Source organism: Cetorhinus maximus, chromosome 11 (assembly GCF_964194155.1).
Source record: "Cetorhinus maximus chromosome 11, sCetMax3.hap1.1, whole genome shotgun sequence".
Taxonomy (NCBI): domain Eukaryota; kingdom Metazoa; phylum Chordata; class Chondrichthyes; order Lamniformes; family Cetorhinidae; genus Cetorhinus; species Cetorhinus maximus.
In genome coordinates, this window is record NC_135889.1 from 49,217,693 (window position 1) to 49,240,708 (window position 23,016).

General features: G+C 42.6%; 1 protein-coding gene across 1 annotated transcript in view; it reads right to left on the bottom strand.

Annotated features, from left to right (window-relative positions):
- Window positions 1-21,660, bottom strand: part of zc3h15 (zinc finger CCCH-type containing 15) — a 40,214-nt gene extending 18,554 nt beyond the window's left edge. The window contains exons 1-4 of the mRNA XM_078551908.1: window positions 21,477-21,660; window positions 6,087-6,188; window positions 5,548-5,656; window positions 59-211 (exon numbers count right to left, since the gene is read on the bottom strand). Coding sequence (XP_078408034.1) covers window positions 59-211; window positions 5,548-5,656; window positions 6,087-6,188; window positions 21,477-21,548 — 436 coding nt within the window. The 5' untranslated portion in view covers window positions 21,549-21,660. The remainder of the gene's footprint in view (window positions 1-58; window positions 212-5,547; window positions 5,657-6,086; window positions 6,189-21,476) is intronic.
- Window positions 21,661-23,016: the final 1,356 nt, after the last annotated feature.

Below are 23,016 nucleotides of genomic sequence, written 5' to 3' on the forward strand. Positions count from 1 at the left end.
GTTTAAATGAAAGTTACTGTAATAAACTTAAATTAACATCTCTGCTTTGTCAACATACCCTTTTCAAGCTCTTCATCCCTGGCATCTACATACATGCTGCGCTTTTCACTCTTCCTTTCCAGGGTCAGGTCATGAGAAAACTTGCATTTGTCACCCTTGGTACATTGACCTTGCTTGAAAAAAGCACAGACCACAGATTTGGGATCTGCTCCTAGAAGGAAAAGCAAACAGAAGTCACAATTTGCAGTAATAACTTCTACCCTTACTTGGCCTTTTATTTCTAAAAATATTTTTTCCTTAAGGTAGAGTAATTTAAGATACAATCAAGTATATCTACTTAAAACTTACAGAAACATCTAAGACAATACTTTTTGACAGAAGTCAGTGCTACCTTGGAATGTATATGGATCCTCCATAACCACTGAAACATTAAAGTACCTGGTCTAGATTAGCAAAAGTTAATTTCAGACAGGCAAAAATAAAACTCTATTGTCCTCCTCTGATCTAATTTATGATTTTCTTTGTAACGCATTCCTTTTTGAATTTTTCCCTTAGCTTAATTATTGTATAAATGTTGGGATGGCATCATCAGTAACCTCACTGGGGATTTGAGACCAAGCACAAAGCAACCATTGAAAATTCAACAAGTTCAATTACAACTAAAACTTTAATGCACTTTACATCAGTAAATATACTAGGAAGTTAAAAGCTGTAAATTATGCAATAAGCCTGATCTTTGCTTTGGCTGGGAGTAGGTTACAACTTAAAAGGGGAATAAACTCAGGATTTGGGGGGGCGGGTGTATGGAAGAAAAGGGTGTGTGTGGAGGTTGCAGAGAGTACCCTTTGTTCAAAGTACTCCTCTCCATTGTTCAATCAAAAATACTGTACAGCAGAAATTTCTGACATGGGGGATGAGGACCTCAATTAGGGACACCCTCCCTCCTATGCTGTTCTAATAGAAAGCCAGAATACTCCACGCAAACAAGAGGTGCCATTGTAAACCAACCTAAGAGCTGCTCCATTGCTGCCAATCCCAGAAAAGATTCCATAAAAAGGTCTCCACGGCTGTGATAAAACTGACCCATTATTATTTTAATATAGAAGCAAAATACTGTAGATGCTGGAAATCTGAAACAAGAACAGAAAATGCTGGAAAAACTCAGATCTAGCAGCATCTGTGGGGAGAGAAACAGAGTTAACATTTTGAGTCCTGCTCTGAAGAAGGGTCATACAGGCTCAAAATGTTAACTCTGCTGAGTTTTTCCAGCATTTTGTTTTTGTTTCCATTATTATTTTACATGGATTTATTCTAACCAAATTATCCCTTTAAGGATAGGAACAATTTCTACTCCTATAAAGCAAATATACTTTATTCAACTAAAAAGTACACTAAATACAAAAGGTTAACTTAAAATAGCATCAAGAGCATGTAAGTTTTAAGTACAGCAACATCTAAGACAATACTACATGGCAAAGGTCAGTGTTATTTTGAAATGTATACTGAATGCATACTGAAACCTTAAAGTACCTGGCCTACATTAACAAAAGTTAATTTTAGACAGTCAGAAGTAAAATTCTGTCGTACTGTCTGATTTCATTTTTGATTCTCTTTGTAATACATTCTTTTTCGAATCTTTCCCTTTTTCTAATTATTTTCACCAAAAAGGTTCATGTCTGGCGATGACTGCTGTGGTTCCTGATTCAGGTCACTGTATAACAGGGCAATTCCTACACTGCAATATTATCTGTCCAGAAACATTAGTGAACTCTAGATTTGCACAGGTAATAATAGAATCATGCTTCAGATGACATAGACCAGCGTAAAATACACATTAATGAATAAATGGGTTACAATGTGGCTAGTGGCAAGAATCCAGTATTATAACAGCTGCTTACCAAGAAACTTAATAGAATGTTTCTGTTACAGTTAAAATTATAGGCCTTTATTTTGTTATTATGTGATGGAATTGTCCAGAATTCTCAGCATTATCACAAACATACAGGATGTGTTTTTCTTTAGGAGTAGGGCTAGAGTTTGGGGCAGCAGGGGATATTGGATGTTAGTACATCCTTGGTATTAATGTAGTTAATGTCATCAGCTGATTTCTGAAACACATCTCTCTCCCTACCAAGTCTGTGCAGGTCTATGAAGAACTGAAGATTCAGAAACACTGATATGGTGCACTATTCCTGCTGGCCCAATGTCCTGCGATGCTGCACCGTAGTTGCTGCTGAAATAGGAGAAAAAAAAAACAATGTGGGAAACAGACAGTGAAAGATAGTGTAATAATTGGGAATGATATAGGGTGAGTCAGAGAGTGTGGGCCTGAGGGAAAACAGTGCCAAAGCCCAACTGATAAAAGTGGTGTCTGGGCGTCAGCAGAGGACAGAGTGAGCATTGCAAGAACAAAATCAATGAAGAAATCAAGGAGTAACATCACAGGACAGCAGGAGATGGTTAGTTGTTTGGAGAGTCCAGAGGGAAGGAGTGTGTACCTGAAGGAGATCAGAGGTGGAGCAGCAGAGTGGAGTGAGTGTAAGTGTCAGGGAGTAAGGCAACAAAAACTAAAAGCGACTAAACATACAAGGAAAGGTGCTGATTGGCAAGTAGCCAGTGAGATTTTAAAAAATATAAATCTTTAATATTTCTAAGTTTTAATTAGTCTAAAAAGTAGAGGCATCACAGGGCATCTCAGACCATGGAATACACATCCTGTTCTTTGTGAGAACTCAAGGGTGCTTCTTGTGTCCTGGAGAACCATATACGCAGAAATTGTCATCAGCTGAAATGACTCTAACTCTGGGTTTCAGAGCATGAGCAGCAGCTGGACCCACTGTGGTGCATCCGCAAAACAGAGTTTTGTGGATAGCATGTTTTTGGATGTGGTTACCCTGCAGCTTAAGAATGTGCAGGCAGAGAGTGGAGGGGTGACTGCCAGGCAGTCAGGGAAGACCTGGCAAATGGTAAGTCTCCTCAGCGCATCTCCCTCTGCAGCCAGTATTCAGTTCTGAATAATTGTGGTAGAGATGGTACAACGAGAGAGTTCAGCCAGAGTCAAGTACACAGCACCACAGGGCTCTAAAAGGCATTTGATAAAGTGCCATAAAATAGACTTGCCAGCAAAGTTGAAGCTTATGGAATAAAATGGAAAATGGCAGCATGGATCTGAAGTTGGCTGAATAACAGAAAAGAGAGAGGAGCAGAGGTGTCTTTCAGACTGCAGGAAGGTGTAAAATGAGGTTCCCCAGGAGTTGGTAATAGGACTGCCTTTCTTGATATGTATTGATGACCTAGACTTAGCTGTGCAGGGACCAATTTCAAAGTTTGCAGATGACAAAGCCTGGAAGTATTGTAAACCATTGAGCAGGATAATATTAGACTTCAAGAGGGTATAGATAGGCTGGACAGAGGGGCAGATAAAATTTAATGTACAGAAGTGCGATGTGGTACGTTTTGGTAGGAAAGAATTAAGAATGCAGAGGGGCAATATAAAATAAAGGGTACAATTCTAAAGAGGGTGTAGAACAGAGAGACCTGGGGGTATATGTGCACGAATCGATGAAGGTTAAAGGACCGGTTGAGAAAGTGGTTAGAAAGACATATGGGATCCTGAGCTTTATAAATAGAGGGATCGAGTACAAAATCAAGGAAGTTATGATGAATCTTTAAAACTGTGGGTTTGGGCTTAACTGGAATAGTGTGTCCAATTTGCTGCACTGCATTTTAGGAAGGATATGAAGACATTAGAGAGGGTGCAGAAAAGATTTACGAGATACGTTCCAGGGATGACGAACTACAGTTATGTGGATAGATAGGAGAAGTTGGGGCAATTCTCCTTAAGAGAATGTTGAGAGCAGACTTGATAGAATTGGACAGAATAGACAGGGAGAAACTGCTCCCATTTGCAGAAGGGGCAATATGAGGATAAAGTGTTTTTATGTAGCAAGCGGTTAGTGTCTGGAATACACTACCCTGAGTGTATGGTGGAGGCAGATACAGTCAAGGCTTTTAAAAGGAAATTGGATAAGTACCCAAAGTGAAAGAATTTGCAGGGCTCTGGGGAAAGTGAGGGAGAAGGGAAGGAGTGGAATTAGCTGAGTTTCTCTCACAGACATAGTGGCCTGAGTGGTCTCCTGTGTTATTATCATACCATGTCTCTGTGATTCTAAGCTAAAGGCCAGACCAAAGACAAAGGGAGTAGACAGGCAGAAGCTGATGAGTAGACAATGAAGACATGACGCAACTTGTTCAAAAATGGGAACAGGCAACGTCACGTAAGGGGAGAAAGAAAAATCTGAGTATTACCTTGGTATTGTACTTTTGCACATGGTATGTTACAAAAGGAAAGAAGCAAAAACTGTAGTCTGTATGTTTTGAGATAATGTTGATACTTGCAGATTAGGACATCACTGATCTCGTGTGGTTGTAACAATGTAATTATACAATAATTGTGCTGAGGCTGCTGAATCAATGAGTCATATCTGACAGGTAAATGATTTTGCTCAGACAAAATGTCAAGCTGTACAGTTTTGACCACTGGCAAAATCGATGGTTAGCCATGACCATTTTGAGTCTAAAGTAATTGGCACTAATATTATTACCACTTGTGGCAAAATGAAGAACATCGAACCGTTTTAGGGCAATTATAGTATTTTAATTATCTGCCAGTATTTATTATTATTATGACTGCTGGACATTATAAGATGGTTATGATTAAAACTATCTCCTTTAATTCAAGGTAAAATGTAGTAGAGAGCAGCACATGACATCATACAAGTTTGCCCAGAGACAAACCCATGCGACCTGGTTGCCATGGGGACAGAGGCCTAGGTCGAAACTTATTGAAAGTAAGGTGCACATTTAACACTTGGACACAAAAAGAGAAGACAGCTATCCTTGCTGCTTGCAGACTCTCAGGGGGAATCAGACTAAAGGTTTTGGGGAAGACGGCCCGTAACGGATGTTGCTATGCCAGGCAGGGGAGGACTGCTTTTGGGTTAACCACCAAGAAGAAGGCTGGTGAGGACAGAACCTGTGTTTAAGGAAACAAGGACTGTGAAGAGTTATTAAAGACCACAGAATCACCAGAGGGACTTGCATGGAAAAGTCCATTCAACTAAGCTCAAATTGTTGAGTAAAGGGGAATTTGTTTAAAAGGACACTGAAAGATTCACCCTGAAGCAGGGAGAAAAGATCCTGTTAGAGCAGGGAGGAATTTTGGACTTTAACAGCAATATTACAATTCTTTGGAGAGTGCAGTACAATGTATAAGCGTGGCTTGGGTTTTTCAGTTGTGTTAAGTAGTTACTAGGGAATGCCTTTTCTGTAGTTTAATGTATTAGCTGCCTACTAAAATCAACAGACTAAACATTACTCAGTGTGTTATAGTAAAAATCTTAAATTGCCGAGTGATCCTTTGAATCAGTCCCTGGGAAATTCATAGCTCTTTTTAAAAGTTATCAGTCTCAATGGAGATTGAAACATCAAATATTAAATCTAAATGATGGAATGAGTAGAGTCAGAATTGACAAACAGGAAAAATACCTTTGCTGATCTTCTGAGCGACTACTACAGGTTTAAAAAGTTCATTCAGCTCTTGGAGTTCTTTCTTTTTATCATCTTTCTTAGACTTCTTTTCTTCACCATAAGGTATCTAAAGAAGAAAATAAACAATCTCTTAACAAGCAAAAGAAGTGCATAATAACTTTGATTGGAAGCACTATAGTTTTTTCCTGCTCCAGCTTTTTGACAAAGGAGTTTCAGTACCCCAATGATTCGTTAACAATCCGAAATAGAATTCACTTGTCTAACTCACAGCTCCAGTTTAATAAAATACTGCCACCCAGGTACAAGTCTCTCCTTAACTGACATACATATGGAGTTTTTGCAACCATCTGATCATTTCAAATCATTTGTTATTGACATTCAGGTTTTCAAGCATTGCAACAGAGCTGAAAGCATTCCCCAGCACAACCTTTGAAACAAACTTGGAAGATTTTGTCCAATTTGTCTGAGATTACATTGTATGAAAGGCAACCACATGTTGCACAAGTTACAGGCCTTCAACATTTAATTTACTGTACCTGCTTTCCACCTGTCTGTCCATGCTTGACTTGATTTGTGACAGTTTTGATAAATTTCTGCTGTTTTGCTCCTTTCTTGTTCTTCAGACCAAAGGTCTTATCCTAGAACGGCAAGACAACAACATCTAAAGTTTAAGAAGGTGAATGGTATTCAGAATACAACCTGCCTCACCTTCACCTATGGTGGATGCTATACTATGTTCGGGCCTTTCCTCTCATAGTCAGCTACGAAATAGTGACCAAGTTAGATCCAGTGCTGTTTTCCCCTTAGCTTTATTTGCTACAAAGAGAGTCAGGGCAGCGCAGCTTCCTTCTAGAAGGTGAAGAGATCCACTGAAATATAGCTCCAAATTCTATGATTTAAAAAAAACTCATCTTGTACAAAAATGTCTCCGCTGGTTCACTAGATTGGATAAGTTTAACTTGTGAGGAACTACATGCAGAGACACCTGTGCCCCATCACTTCATAGTGCAGTATCCCTCCTGTTAATGGGCCCACAAGCAAGAGACTGGTAGAGACTGACACTTAAAAAATGTTTAAACAATCCTTTTTCCCTTCAATAACTAAAAAGGTCAACTCAATTTTATTTTGACATGGTAGAAACAAAAATGCAATGTACATTACATAATTGGATATTTTTCTATCCTAGCACTTCAAGAGCATTAAATTTACAGCCCATTACCACTGGCATATCAAACCTTGAAGCCCAGTAATATCTCCAGTTTACACTCATCTGATTTGCAGCTTTGTTACTGTTTGAATTTTGAGAGTGTTAAGGTATTGTTGGTGCTTCACTGGTGGATAAATCTTAGACCATATCAAAATATGTTTGTAACAGAAGCTTGAGGTATACAGACGCAAATTAACGAGAACATAGATTAAAACTTTATGTGCGGCTTCAAGGCTCCATGGAATACATTTATGTAACCAATGAACAAATGCTTGGGCATCCATTCAGTATGCGAACGCTTAGCAACAGGTCAAGCAGTCAATAGACACATCGGTGAAAGCAAAAGTTGCAAATAACTCTATGAAATTGTCACCTAGTGCTCATCTATACCCAGGGAAAAATAAGCTAGTGGGTTTCATGAGAAGAGATGTAAAGCACAAATCAAGGGATTTAAATTTGTTGGTGTACTGTGCACAATTTTGGTAACCAGATCATGGAAAGGACATTATATTCCAGAGAAGCTAAAGGGGCAAGCAGCCAAAACATTTGACTCGATAGTTCACTTCCAAAGTGCTGCTCACCCTCCAATAACAAATATTTGCACATAGGCAGCTCAGGGCATGGGGCCATTCCTCTCAGAATTAAGTAGCAGCATGGGTTGGTTGGCAGCTCCATATCATAGTGCTGCTCACTTCTATGGCATGGGGCTTGTCAGAAAGATACAGGGATAATCATGGTGGATTTTAATCTACATACCCACTGGAAAAATCAGGTGGGCAAAGGTAGCCTAGATGATGAGTTCATAGAATGTTTTTGGGATACTTTCTTAGAACAGCACTTTTCTTAGTTCTGGACCCAATCAGAACAGGTATCGGGCATTGAGATTGGATTAATTAATAACATCAGAGTGAAGGCGTCATTTGATTGCAGTGATTATAATATGATTGAATTTTACATTCAGTTTTGAGGGAGACACGAGTGGGCCTAAGGCTAGTATTTTAAACTTGAATAAGGGCAATTATGAGGGCATGAAAGCAGAGCTAGCTAAACTAACTTTTTTTTATTCATTCACGGGATGTGGGCTTTGCTGGCTGGGCCAACATTTATTGCTTATCCCTAGTTGCCCTTCAGAAGGTGGTGGTGAGCTGCCTTCTTGAACCGCAGCAGTCCATGTGGTGTACACTCACAGTGCTGTTAGGAAGGGAATTCCAGGATTTTGACCCAGCAACAGTGAAGGAACGGCGATATATTTCCAAGCCAGGATGGTGAGTCACATGGAGGGGAGCTTCCAGGTGATGGTGTTCTGCTGCCCTTTTCCTTCTAGATGGTAGTGGTCGTGGGTTTGGAAGGTGCTGTTTAAGGAGCCTTGGTGGGTTCCTGCAGTGTATCTTGTAGATGGTACACATTGCTGCCACTGTATGTCAGTGGTGGAGGGAGTGAATGTTTGTCAAAGTGGTGCCAATCAAGTGGGCTGCTTTGTCCTGGATAGTGTCAAGCCTCGAGAGCTGTGGGAGCTGCACCCATCCAGGCAAGTGGGAAGTATTCCATCACACTCCTGACCTGTGCCTTGTAGATGCTGGACAGGCTTTGAGGAGTCAGGAGGTGAGTTACTCAGCGCAGGATTCCCAGCCTCTGACCTGCTCTAGTAGCCACAGTATTCATATGGCTAGTCCAGTTCAGTTTCTGGTCTATGGTAACCCCCCAGGATTTTGATAGTGGGGGATTCAGTGATGGTAATGCCATTGAATGTCAAGAAGTGATGGTTAGATTTTCTCTTGTTGGAGATGGTAATTGCCTGACACTCGAGTGGGCGAATGTTACTTGTAGCTTGTCAACCCCAGCCTGAATATTGTCCAGATCTTGCTGCACCTGGACATGGACTGTTTCAGTACCTGAGGAGTCGCGCATGGTGCTGAACATTGTGCAATCATCAGCGAACATCCCCACTTCTGACCTTATGATGGAAAGAGGGTCATTGATGAAGCAGCTGAAGTTGGTTGGGCCAAGGACACTACCCTGAGGAACTCCAGCGGTAATGCCCTGGAGCTGAGATAACTGACCTCCAACAACCACAACCATCTTCCTTTTTGCTTGGTATGACTCCAACCAGTGGAGAGTTTTCCCCGATTCCCATTGACTCCAGTTTTGCTAGGGCTCCTTGATGTCACAGTTGGTCAAATGCTGCCTTGATGTCAAGGACAGTCACTTTCACCTCGGAAGTTCAGCTCTTTTGTCCATGTTTGAACCAAGGCAGTAATGAGATCAGGAGCTGAGTGGCCCTGGCGGAACCCAAACTGGGCGTTAGTGAGCAGGTTATTGCTAAGCAAGTGCCTCTTTATAGCACTGTTGATGACTTCTTCCATCACTTTACTGATGATCGAGAGTAAACTGATGGGGCTGTAATTGGCCGGGTTGGATTTGTCCTTTTTGTGTACAGCACATATCTGGGCAATTTTCCACATAGCTTGGTAGATGCCAGTGTTGTAGTTGTACTGGAGCAACTTGTCTAGGGGCGCGGCAAGTTCTGGAGCAGAAGTCTTCAGTGCTATTGCCGGAATTTTGTCAGGGATACTGCACTATCCAGTGCTTTCAGTCATTTCTTGATATCACATGGGGTGGATCGAAGACTGGTATCTGTGATGTTGGGGGCCTCTGGAGGAGGAAGAGGTGGGTCATCCACTCAGCACTTCTGGCTGAAGATTGTAGCAAATGCTTCAGCTTTATTTTTGCACTGATGTGCTGGCTCACCCATCATTGAGGACGGGAATATTTGAGGAGCCTCCTCCTCCAGTGAGTTGTTTAATTGTCCACCACCATTCATGACTGGGTGTGGCAGGGCTGCAGAGCTTAGATCTGATCCATTGGTTGTGGGATCGCTTAGCTCTGTCTATGACTTGCTGCTTATGCTGTTTGGCACGCAAGTAGTCCTGTGTTATAGCTTCACCAGTTTGACTTCTCATTTTCAGGTATGCCTGGTGCTGCCCCTGGCATGCCCTCTTCATTGTACTAGGGTTGATTCCCTGGCTTGATGGTAATGGTAGAGTGGGGGATATGCAAGGCTGAGATTACAGATTGTGTTCGAGGACAATTCTGCTGCTGATGGCCCACAATGCCTCATGGATTCCCAGTCTCGAGTTGCTAGATCTGCTCAAAATCTATCCCATTTCGCATGGTGGCAGTGCCACACAACACGATGGAGGGTATTATCAATGTGAAGGCGGGACTTTGTTTCCATAATGACTGTGAGGTGGTCACACTTACTGATACTGTCATGGACAGATGCATTTAGGGCAGGCAAATTGGTGAGGATGAGGTCATTTATGTTTTTCCCTCTTGTTGGTACCCTCACCACCTGCTTCAGACCCAGTCTAGCCAGCTCGGACATTAGTGGTGCTACCGAGCCTCTCTTGGTGATGAACATTGAGGTCCCCCACCCAGGGTACACTCTGCACCCTTACCACCCTCAGTGTTTCCTCCAAGTGGTGCTCAATATGGAGGAGCACTGATTCATCAGCTGGGGGAGGGCAGTATGTGGTAATTAGCAGGAGGTTTCTTTGCCCATGTTTGACCTGATGCCATGAGACTTCATGGGGTCCGGAGTCAATGCTGAGGACTCCCAGGGCAACTCCCTTCCAACTGTATATCATTGTGCTGCCACCTCTGCTGGGTCTGTCCTGTCGGTGCGACACGACATAACCAGGGATGGTAAAGGTGGTGTCCGGGACACTATCCGTAAGATATGATTCAGTGAGGATGACCATGTCAGGCTGCTGCTCGACTAGCCTGTGAGACAGCTCTCCCAATTTTGGCACTAGCCCCCAGGTGCTAGTAAGGAGGTCTTTGCTGGGTCGACAGGGCTGAGTCTGCAGTTGTCATTTCCGGTGCCTAGGTCGATGCTGGTGGTCCATCTGGTTTAATTCCTTTTTTGAGACTTTGTAGTGGTTTGATACAACTGAGTGGCTTGCTAGGCCATTTCAGAGTCAACCACATTGCTGTGGGTCTGGAGTCACATGTAGGCCAGACTACATGAGGATGGCAGATTTCCTTCCCTGAAGGACATTACTGAACCAGATGGGTTTGTACAACAATCGGCAATAGGTTCATGGTCATCATTAGACTTTTAATTCCAGACTTTCATCAAATTCAAATTCCTCCATCTCCGCGGTGCGATTCAAACCCGGGCTCCCAGAGAATTACCGTGTCGCCGGATTACGAGTCCAGCGACAGTACAATACAACTAGCAATTTAGATTAAGGGAAAGGTCAATAGAGATGAGATCAAACTTAAAGAAAAAGAACTTAAAGAATTGTGCAAAGATGGGTGGCAGGTGAGAAGATTGGGCAGAATATGAAAACAGCAAAGAATTACTAAAAGGTTGATAAGGAGGGAAAAACTGGAGTATGAAAGAAAGCTAGCTAGTAATATAAAGGCAGACAATAAGAGTTTCTATAGATATTCAAAAGAGTTAACAAGTGAGTGTTGGTCCTATCGAAAGTGAGCCTGGGAAATTAATGGAAAATAAGGAGATGTAGATGAATTGAATGTGTATTTTGCATCGGTCTTCACAATAGAGGATACATGTAAAATCCCAGAAGCAGCTATAAATCAGGAAATGGAAGGAAGGGAGGAACTCAGGGAAATTACAATAACCAAGGAAGTGGCACTGAGAAAATTGTTGGAATTGCAGGTTGACAAGTCCCTGGGTCCTGATGGACCTCACCCTAGACATTGCAGAGCACTGAGATGCAGAGGGATTTGGGTGTCCTAGTGCATGAATCGCAGGTACAGCAAGTAATTAGGGAAGCTAATACAACATTATCGTTTGTTGTGAGAGTAATTGAATACAAAAGTAGAGAGGTTATGCTTCAGTTATACAGGGCACTGGTGAAACCACATCTGGAATATCGTGTATAGTATTGGTCTTCTTATTTAAGGGAGGATGTAAATGCGGAAGGTTTACTAGACTACTACCTGGAATGGGCAGGTTGTCTCATGAGGAAAAGCTGAGCTAGGCTTGTATCCACTGACGTTTAGAAGACGTTAAGAGGTGACTTGATTGAAACATTTAAGATCCTGAGGGGTCTTGACAGGGTGGATGTGGAGAGGATGTTTCCTCTTGTGGAAGAATCTAGAATTAGGGGTCACTGCCCATTTAGGACAAATGAGATATTTTCTCTCTGAGGGTTGAGTGTCTTTGGGACTCTCTTCCTCAAAAGACGGTGGAAGCAGACCCTTTGAATATTTTTATGGCAGACGGATAGATTCTTGATAAGCAATGGGGTGAAAGGTTATCAGGGGTAGGTGGGAATGTGGAGTTAAGGTTGCAGTCAGATCAACCATGGTGTTATTGAATGGTGGAGCAGGCTTGAGGGGCCAAGTGGCCTACTCCCGCTCCTAATTCGTATCCTCGTATGAAGGTGGCACTAGAAAGGCCCTCAAAATTAGCCCCCTATGCTCCCCGGTTAACAGGCTTCAACTCATGGGCAAACCTCTTTAATGGTTTAAAAATCCAAAATCAAGAACCAAATTTCTTTCTTTCAACATTGCTGTCCGGAAAGTTTGAACACAGACAGTGATTTCACCGTAGTATGAATGTGGAACAGCACCCACTGCCAGGGAATTAAATTGATACAAAATAGATATTGCAGTGCTAAGTGAAACTCATCAAGCTGAAATTGACTAAGTAATGGAAACTAGAACTGGCTTTACCGTCTTCTAAAGTGGCTGGTCCAAAGAAGAACATTGCGAGACTGATATTGGCCTTGTTATTGTCCAGTATTGCATTCAAACTTGAGAAATTTCCCAAAGGTATCATTGACTAGGTGTTGATGCTCAGATTGCCTCAATCATCAGCAACTATGCAGTAACCATGATCATCAATCCACAAAAGATCAAAAACAAAGTTCCATGAAGAGCTAGACCATGGGGTACTTGAGAGACAGCAAGAATGAAAAAAAAAACCCTGGGCAATTGCAAGGCTCATGTCAAATCAGACCATAAAACTTAATGGGCCATTACTGGCAAATGTGGCATTGGAAATGACAACAGTGACCACCTTCTCCGGGCCAAATATGCTGAACAGAGTCTTATCATACCCAATACCATCTCTTGGTCATTTGGTTGCTCTCAAAATAGGAAAGCATTTGGTTCTGACTGTATTCCAGCTGAGATACATAAAGCCAGTAGTAACTACTTAGTTAAAAGCTTCAACAAATTATTTCAACATATGTGACACTCAGGAAAGATGCCCCAGGAATTCAAAAATGCTTCATCTGCTCATTCTACAAATGGAAAGGGAAATTATTTTATCACTGAAGAATATCTAGATGTCAACCTTTCAAGAGTAATGCTTAATAGCTTTATGCAACATTTTAAATGCTTAGTGGAATTTTTTCAGCAAAATGGGTAGTGAGAGACAACTGACCATGACGTTTGTAGCCAGACTGCTCCTAAAAAAGTGTGCAAAATGGATACCTTTACTGTGTCCTTGTTGACATGGGAAAGGCATTCAAAGTTGTTGGGAAGGATTTTCTGGACAGCATCTTTACTAAGTTTGGGTATCTAGATAAAATCATTGAAATCGTCAAACAATTCCATGAGGGCAAGATGGCTGGGCTATTGGAAGGTTGGGACAAAGCCTAAGTTACAAATGGTGCTACACAAGAATGTGTCCTTGCAACATTATTCCAGTGTTTTGTTTTCTGCTATGCTTTGAATCATCTCAAAATCAGAATCAAGATTTGATTCAGGAAAAACGGCAAGCTCTTCGGCCTTAGAAGGCTACATGCTAAGTTAAAGGTGCTGAAAGAACTTGTTTGTGAACTTGCATTTTTTCTCGACGTGTGCTACCCTGGCTTACTCGTAGGATGATCTGCAAACAATCATGAACCACTTTGCAACAGCTTGCCTGCAATTTGGCAAACTATCAGCCTTAAGAAGACAGTGATATTCTTTCAATCAGCCCCAGGTAAGGATTAAACACACTTATCACAATCGATAATCACAGTTCAGACTACTGACAGATTCACCTACCTAGATAGCACCCTGTATAGAGATGTTTGTATCAATACTGAAATATCCTGAAGAACCAGCAAAGCCATCTTAGGTTTTGTGAAAATTTGTGCCTCTGGGATAAGAGAGACATCAGCTGGCAGAGCAAGCTCAAAGTATACAGGCCCCCTTCCTTCCAAACCTTCTTTAAACCCGTGAAGTTTAGAAAACATTTGCATGCCATGTAAAAAAAAACGATTCACTTTCACATAAACTGCCTGATGACTAAAGATGTGTATAGCTGAGTGTAAGTATAGGTGCTTAGATCATGAAAGAAAGGCTACACTGGTCAGGCCATGTGGTGCAAATGAATGACAAACAAATCCTGAAGGTCTTTTACAATGCAGCTACAACTGGGATGTAGTCTCATGGTGCATAGCAAGAGACAGGAGGATTGCTTAGAGTCAATTCTGCAACAGTGTGAAACAAATATTGATAATTGAGAACAACTTGTTTAAGATAAAGCATGGCAAGGAACCGCCCACAAAGAGGCCCCTGCTACTAGGCCTATTATATTGCTGATTCTCAACATGAATGCCAGCTGAGGAAGTCTCACCTGAAATATCAAAAATCACATGGGAATGTTTGTCTACAGGTAATTCAAAGAAGAATGAATTAGGATCTACCAGATTCAATAAATAAATAAATGCTAGTGCCCTAGTCAGTTAAGCTTCATCTAGGATACAGCGTCCATTCCTGGTCCTCTCACAAGGTGGGAAAGGTTTGGAGCTGGAACACTAAATTAATATCCAGGTTAAAACCCTTAGTTATCACAATTGGCAAAAGGAGTTTGCATCTTTTTAACTCTAGTGAAGCGCAGTCATTGGAAGACTTGACTCAAGTGTTTAAAACAAAGATGCACTAGACTGTGTGCATATGAACAGATTATTTGCCAGAATGAGGGGTTATGCATACGAGTTATGTAAGCACAGACCTGAGTTATGATCAGGTTTCTCTTCTTAGTCGTTGATCTCTGGAACAAACTGCCATCTTGTACAACAGGTGCAGAGTCCCTGCAAACACTGAAAAAGGAGCTGGATGGGGTTCCTCTCATTGTGTACAAGATTATAGGTGGGGGTATTGGGTAATGTAGTTCATGGTCAATTTTCTCCTGGAACTTGTTTTTTTAATCACCTTCCGAAGTGAAAAGGAATGTCCCAGATTTCTTTAATCCACATCCTTCAGCAGATATCTGGAACTGCAAGAATATCCATTGCCCCACAGTTCACAATCCTCACCTAACCAGCTGAGTTTCAAAGTCCTCATGCTATAATCTCACTGTATACAAAATTCACATACTTAGGAGTCCATCCTTGCTGTTAACAGACATAATGAGAGAGGGAAAGGGAAAGACTTGCAAACCTGGTTCATTGAGAAAAAGAAAATAATCTGTTGTGCAAGAGAACAGTGTGAATCATTTCGGATGGGGTCATCCTTAGCTGTAATGGAAGGAAAAGGAATATCAATGTCGGACTTTAATGGAGCGCTCTGCTAGGCTCCTCTGATAGATGGTGTACAATGACACATGAGTAGCACTGGTCAAACAAAAAGCCAGTTTTCTCAGAAAACGGTGCAAGGCATCTGATAGCGTCAATTATTCAAGCTCCCTTCCTCATCAGTAATGTCACTGTCAAAGGTGACCTGAAGTTGACGTCTACAGTTGAAAAATTCCTTACCCTAGAATGTATTCTTATCTCTGGTCTGTAGCTTGGCAAAGTCTTATCCCAAAGACCTTGATTGTATATCAATGTAGTCAAGACACTGTATACTATTTAATATCATCTCCCTGTGCTTGGTTTATGACTACATCATGCCTAATTTCTGTCATATCCATGTAACCCAAATTCTCTGCCCATTTACATTCATATATTGCTGCTGCCACTAACTTCCCCTCATTTTTCAGCCCCTACTGAGACCTTTTCTCCTCACCCATTCCTTTCTGGTCACACAATTGTGCAACCCGCCCCACCCCAAACCATTACTTATTCAGTTTGAATCCTCCACTGAATAAACCTCTAGTTAGAATACTTCTCTAGTCAGCTGTGGCCCAGTGGGTAGCACTCTCACCTCAAAGTCAGATTATGGGTTTGTCCCATTCCAGATACTTAAGCACAAAAATCTAGACAGTGCTGCAGGGGTGCTGACTGTCAGAAGTGTCATCTTTCAAATGGGAAGTTAAACTAGGCCCCATCTGCCTTCTAAGCTAGATGTAAGAGAGTCAATGGAACTATTGCCAAGAGCATGGGAGTTACTCCAGTGCTCTGGCCAATATTTAACCTTAAATCAACATCACCATAAAAATAGATTATCTGGTTATCATATTGCATTTGTGGAGCTTGTTTGGTGTAAACTGGCTGACACGTTTCCTATATTACAACAGTGACCAGGCTGCAACAGTATTATTGACAGTAAAGCACTTTGGAATGTGCTGAGGTTGTAATAAATGCAAGTCTTTCCTTCGATCTCAAATAGTTCTCTCTAGAGCACCCATCACTGCTGCAACAGCGCCATCCTCCTCTCACCAACTCTCCTACCCAGCACACTTGATGGGGACTAACTGAACCACCCAGCTTGCTGTTAAGCACAACCTAAACACATTGTCGAATCAACAATTCCTACCCCTGTCCATAATTCCCTCCAGAGTAGTTGCTCACTCTCAAACATTCATGACTTTACACTGGATGATTGTGTAGATATTTTAGCTTTGACTGATGCTTGGCTAAATGGGTGGCAACACCTAGTCTCTGAGCAACGTCTCCCCACCTGGCTAAACCTCCCAGCATCCACTCAGATCAAATTACCACTGCAGCAACTTGCCCAAAATCAAACTATCTTTCTTCCTACTCTTCCGGCACATACTAATTCTTCAAGAGCCTAATTTCTTCAAAACCTTTGTTGCCTACTGTCAGATCCCACCCTGAAATTCCTAACAGCCTTTGCAATGAGTGACTTACCCTCAGGTAATTTCATCTCTTTCTAAGCTCTCCTTGCCCTCTCTTCCTTTGAAATCACTGCCTTCCCTAAAAACTCCGACCATACCATCATCCACAATTTCTCTACTCTTATGATCTCAATCACTGATGAGGCAATCTTTGACTACTTCCTTGTATATCTCCCTGTCTGCAACTGCTATCCCTTCTTCCAACCAATCCATGTTCACCACATAAAACACTCTTCCCGCATCACTTACAACCACAATTGAAAGCTCCTAAATTTTGGGCGCTCATTCACTGTAACTCAACCTTACCACCAGTGATGCCTTTGTCCCAGCAAAACTATTCCAACTGTTTGTGTTACGGCTCCGATTTTTCTCCCTGAAATCCAAGGAGACTTAAATCAGCCCCAAAACTGCCCATACCAACTGTTCCTGCTTGTCTGACACCCTGTCTCAGATCAGCTACAATTTTCTCCAGCTAAACTTGGGAAGATCAAAGCCATTATCTTTTGCCATATCAAAAATTGATTCCCTTGCCACCAACTACACCTGCGTTGCAATCAGCCAATTCAGGCTTAGCCAAACTATTTGCAAACTCAACATCCTACTCGAAGCCTTGCTGAGTATTAAAACCTCATAATCCCTTCATCACAAAAACACTGACTCCCACCTGCCCTATAATTTCACCATCATCTGCCCTCATCCATACCTTTGTCACTTCCAGACTCAGTTATTCCAACGCTGCTTGAACCAGAAGCCATCTTTCCTAAACGTCAGCTCCACTGAAACTCTGCTCTCTGCTTCCCATTCTGAACCAAGTCCCCACTCATGCATCACTCAGCTCTCACTAATCTATATCTCCCCCCAGTTCACTATAAAATCAAAAATTTTCATCCTTTAATTAACCCTCCCTTGCTTTTATACTCCCTGTCTCTAAACTCCTTCAGCACTACAGCACTCTCAACTCTCACGTTGGTCTGCTGGGTTCCCCCTCCTTTAAATACACTATTAGAAGCCAGGCAGGTTTTCATCCACCTTGGCCACATGCTCTAGAATTCCCTCCCTTGACTTTTATATCTCTCTGCCTCCCTCTCCAAAATCTACCACTCTGGCCAAGCTTTTAGCCACTTCTAATATCTCCATTCTTGACTTGCATCCACATTTCTTAAAAATGAATTTTCTTCTATGTTTAAAGAACATAAGAAAAAGAGTAGGCCAGGCGACCCTTTGAACCTGCTCCACTATTCAGTAAGATCAGGTCTTATCTTCTACCTTAACTCCACATTTCCACACTAATTGCATTATCCCTCGATTCTCTTACTATTCAAAAATCTATCGACCTCTGCCTTGAATATACTCAACAACTGATCATTGACAGCTCTCTGGGGTAGAGAATTCCAAAGAATCACAACCTTCAGTGAAGAAATTTCTCATCACAGTTCTAAATGGCTGACCCCTTATCCTCAGACTGAGATTGTTGGTTTTTGTCTACCCAGCCAGGAAAAACACTCTGCTAGTACCTCAAACTCCTTAAGAATTTTACATGTTTCAATGAGATTATCTAATTCTTATAAATTCTAAGGAATTATAGGCCTAGATTGTTCAATCTCTATCCAGAGTCAATCATACCAGCATATAGAAGCTTTTACAATCATGTTTTTAGGTCTCTAGTTAGTTTATAGTCATATTCACTTTATCAATTTCTTTTCACCCTTCACTGAATTCTAAAATCTACCAAATCCTCAGACATACTATTATTTCTGGCAATATTATACATCTCTTCCTTTAACTAATGCTATCTTTAACTGCTCTTGTTAATCGTGACTGGAGTACTTTTTCCCATGGGCTTTTTCTTCCTCAAAAGGAACGTATATTTGTTGCAAATTATGATTTAAAAAACTGTTTGCCACTGTTTATCTAGAATATCTTTTAATGCAGTTTCTTAATCTACCTGAGCAAATTCACAGCTAGATTTGTTGAGATTTAAGACTCAAATTTAGGACCGAACTAAATCATTCCTAAACACAATATGAAATCAAATTATGATCACTCTTCCACAGAGGCTCCTTTACTACAAGGTTAATTCATCCTGTCTCATCACACAATACTAGATCTAAAATAACCTGTCCCCTCATTAGTTCCTTGACATAGTGATGCAGAAACTTTTGAATCCATTTCATGTACTTGCTTTCCAAACTACGACTGAAAATTTGATTTTCCCAATTCAAACGAGGATTAAGATCCCCCCCACAATTACTTTATTAGCCTGTAACATGCACCTCCAATTTCCTGATTTGTGCTCCACCCAACACTACAATTAGTTAGGGACCTATAAACTACTCTCCTCAGTGTTTTCTGCCACTTGCAATTTCCTAGTTCCACTCAAACCGATTCAAAATTTTGATTTTCTAAGCTTTCCTTTCTACTGTTGTTATCTCATCATTTAGAGTTACCACTCTGCCTCCACTTTTCCATTGTGCCTGCCTCTCGCAAAAGCCAAATATGCTGGAATATACCTTGGTCACTCTGCAAATACATCTCTGTAATGGCTACGGGATCAAACCCATTAATTTCTATCTCTGCATACTCAGTTATAGTGCCATTTGCTTTAACCTTTTTCTATTTCTCCTCAATGCCACCTCAGTCTCTAATGTTTTTACCACTTTTGTTAAGCTCCCTGTTCCTTCCTGATGCACTGAGCTTAGATTTATCCAAATAGTTACTGTGCTCTACAGGTTTTGCATTTTTCTTACTACTTTTTCTTACTGCTTACCCTTTCCCGAATCCTCTGAACCCATCTTCAATAAATAAAATTGCTATATAAATACAAGTTGATAGGGAGACTATCTTGCCAACCATTGTTGATGGCAACTGCACCAGAATACAACATTCTTACAGGGAGCCAAAAACACATTTTAGTTGACAGCTGTTAGAATCTCTTACATGTCTGCCATGGCTCAATTGGTAGTACTCTCACTCAAGTTAATAGGAGAGCTCAAGTCCCATCCCAGAGGTTTGAGATCAGAAATCTGGGCTCACACTCCAGTGCAGTACTAAGGGAGTGCTGCACTCTTGGAAGTGCCACCTTTCAGATGAGATGTTAAACCAAGGTTCTGCCTGCTCTCTCGGATGTATGCATGCAAAAAATCCCATGGCACCATTTTGAAGAACAGCAGGGGAGTTATCCCCAGTGACCAGTCCAATACTTATCTCTCAAGCAACATCACTAGAGATACCTGGTCATTTTCACATTGCTGCTTGTGGGAGTTTGCTGTACACAAATTGGCTGTAATGTTTTCTACATTACAACAGTGACTTCAATTAAAATTACTTAATTGGCTGTAAGACATTTGGATGTCTTGAGGTTGTGAAAGTCACGGCATAAATACAGGTCTTTCTTTATCCCCTGAGATATGTTGCTTCTTTAAGCATGGATTTACATAGGCCTGCTTCTGTACCAGTCCAACTGGTCCATCCTGGTGTTAATGCTCCATTGAGCCTCCTGCCATCTTTTCTCATCTAAATCTACCATCGCAACCACCCCTTCTCCCTTATGCTTGTCGAGCTTCCCCTTAAATGTATTTACGCTATTCACTTCAACCGTTCCCTGTGGTAGCGAGTTCAACATTCTTACCACTCATTGGGTAAAGAAGTTTCTTCCGAATTCCCTACTAGATTTCTTGGTGACTATCTTACACTGATGGCCTGGAGTTATGCTCTTCCCCACAAGAGGAAACATTCTCTCTGTAGCCACTCTTATCAAAAAATCATATCTTAAAAGACCCCTAGTGGTCATCCATCAACTTTTGTTCAAGAAAGCCTGTCTATAAAATAAGGAACTTACACTAACATGTGGCATTTAAGTAGCTACATTTTTTGATGCAGAAATGTTAAATGCTGCACTGATTTTACAGTAAGCCCGCCAAATAGAGAAATAGGAATAGCACTTCAGGTTGATGACTTTTCATTACAGTTCTGAGGGGTCAGCAACCTGAAACATTCGCCGTTTCCTTCTCCATAGCAGCTGCTAAATCTACTGAGAATTTCCAGCATTTTCTATTACTTCCCCAGCATCTCCAGTGTTTTGCTTTTGAAATAAAATTAGACAGGAGCTGTCATTTTGCAAGGAACCAGGCTGAGCGTTTTGATTTATTACAGACTTAAAGTCACAAGTTGTGTGTTTAAGATAACCCCGGCGAAAAAAGTTTTTTTATTCTAACAACGGGCACTACAAACTTGCACAAAAGCAAAGTGCTGCAGATGCTGGGAATCTGAAATGGAAACAAAGTGCTGGAAAATCTCAGCAGGTTTGGTAGCTTCTGTGGAGAGAGAGAGAGAGAGAGAGGGGGGAAGAAGAGTTAACGTTCCAGGTCTGTGACCTTTCTTCAGAGCTGGAAGTTGAGTTATTCTGCTGCTCACAGAGTCGCCGGGCTTCCAGCCTGTGCTGTGAGGATCAGCGCTTCCACCTCACTCACATCCCCCAGGAGCCACACACAGGTTAATCAGGTGATTAAACTCAGCGGAGGACATTTGGGCCGGGCTGGGGATTGAAACAGAATCCTCCCTCTCCCCACCCCGCCCACCACCATCCCCCACGGGGGCCTGGACCGGGGCCACCCCCTTACTCGTGCGGTCAGCACAGGGCACCGCTCGCCGGGCGGCGTGGGCCTGTCGGCACTGCCGGAGAGGAGTGCAGGTGGCCGGACCTCTCTCCCCAGCCTCTCCCCCGCTCACCTCGATAACCTTTTCCTTTTTCTTCTGCTCAGCCTTTTTGCTGGGCTGGCCCGTCGCTTTCTTGGGGGGCATCTCAGAGTAACTGAGTGAGTGAGTGAAGTCTCTGTTTCTCCGGCCGCCCTCCCGCCGGGACTCGAGGATCCGCTCGCGGAGGAAGTGGCCGCGGCGGAGGATTGTGGGTAATCCCGGCTCGCTCAGCGCACGCGCCGAAACCCCGGCAACCACAATGGGAGGAGGGGGGGCGGGGCCTCAGGAGACGCGGCGCGAACGCCGTCCGGTGGGAAGCCCAACTCGGCGGAAACGCCGCCCGGCGTGAGCACTTCCCAGCGGAAACCCTACCGACTGAAACGCCGCCCAGTGGAAATCCTATCTGGTGGAAACCCTACCCAGCGAAAAGCCGCCTGGTGCGAACAGCGCCTGACGCAAACATCACCCTGTGGAAAAACCACCCAGCAGAAACACCACGGTCACAATTTCTGCTTGGTGCGAACACCACCAGGTGAAAACACCCTACCTGGCACAAATACCACCCGCCGTAAACCTTACTTGGTGCAAATACTGCCCAGGGCAAACCCCACCCAGCGGAAACAACCTGGCGCAAATACCACCCGATGCAAACCTTACGCGGTACAAATACCAACCGGCGCAAACACTGCCCGGCACAATTACTGCCCGGCATGAACATCACCCGGTATAAACACCACCCAGAGCAAATACCACCCGATGCAAACCCTAACCGGCTATAACGTCACCTGGCATAAATATCACCACACACAAATCCTACCCAGCACATTAAACCTTTGTCTCAAATTTCACCCAGCACAAACCCTACCTGCCGCAAATACCACACGCCACCAATCCTACCTGCACAGATGCCTTCTGGTGCAAACCCAACCTGGCACAAATTTGGCACAGCACACACAACGCCTGGCGCAAAGCCTACTTGGAGCAAATACGACATGGTGCAAATCCTACCTGGCACAAACATTGCCTGGAGCAAACCATACTCAGCGCAAATATAGCCCTGCGCAAAGCTTAGACTGTGTAACCATTGCTCGGCACAAATACGAACTGGTGCAAATACCACCTAAAGCACACCCTACCTGCCAAACATACCATGCACAGTGCAAGCCCTACCTGATACAAACAACTAACCAACGGCTGAAGGCACTGGATACTGCAAAGGCTTTTGGCCCTGACAATATTCAGGCAATAGTACTGAAGGCTTTTGCTCCAGAACTTGCTGCACCCCTAGCCAAGCTGATCCAGTACAGCTACAACATTGGCAGCTACCTGGCAATGTGGAAAATTGCCCAGGTATGTCCTGTACACAAAAAGCAGGACAAATCTAATCCGGCCAATTAACGCCCCATCAGTCTACTCTCGATGATCAGTAAAGTGATGGAAGGGGTTATTAACAATGCTATCAAGTGACATTTGCTTAGCAATAACCTGCTCACTGATGCCCAGTTTGGGTTCCGCCAGGGCCACTCAGCTTCTGGCCTCACTACAGCCTTGGTTCAAACATGGACAAAAGAGC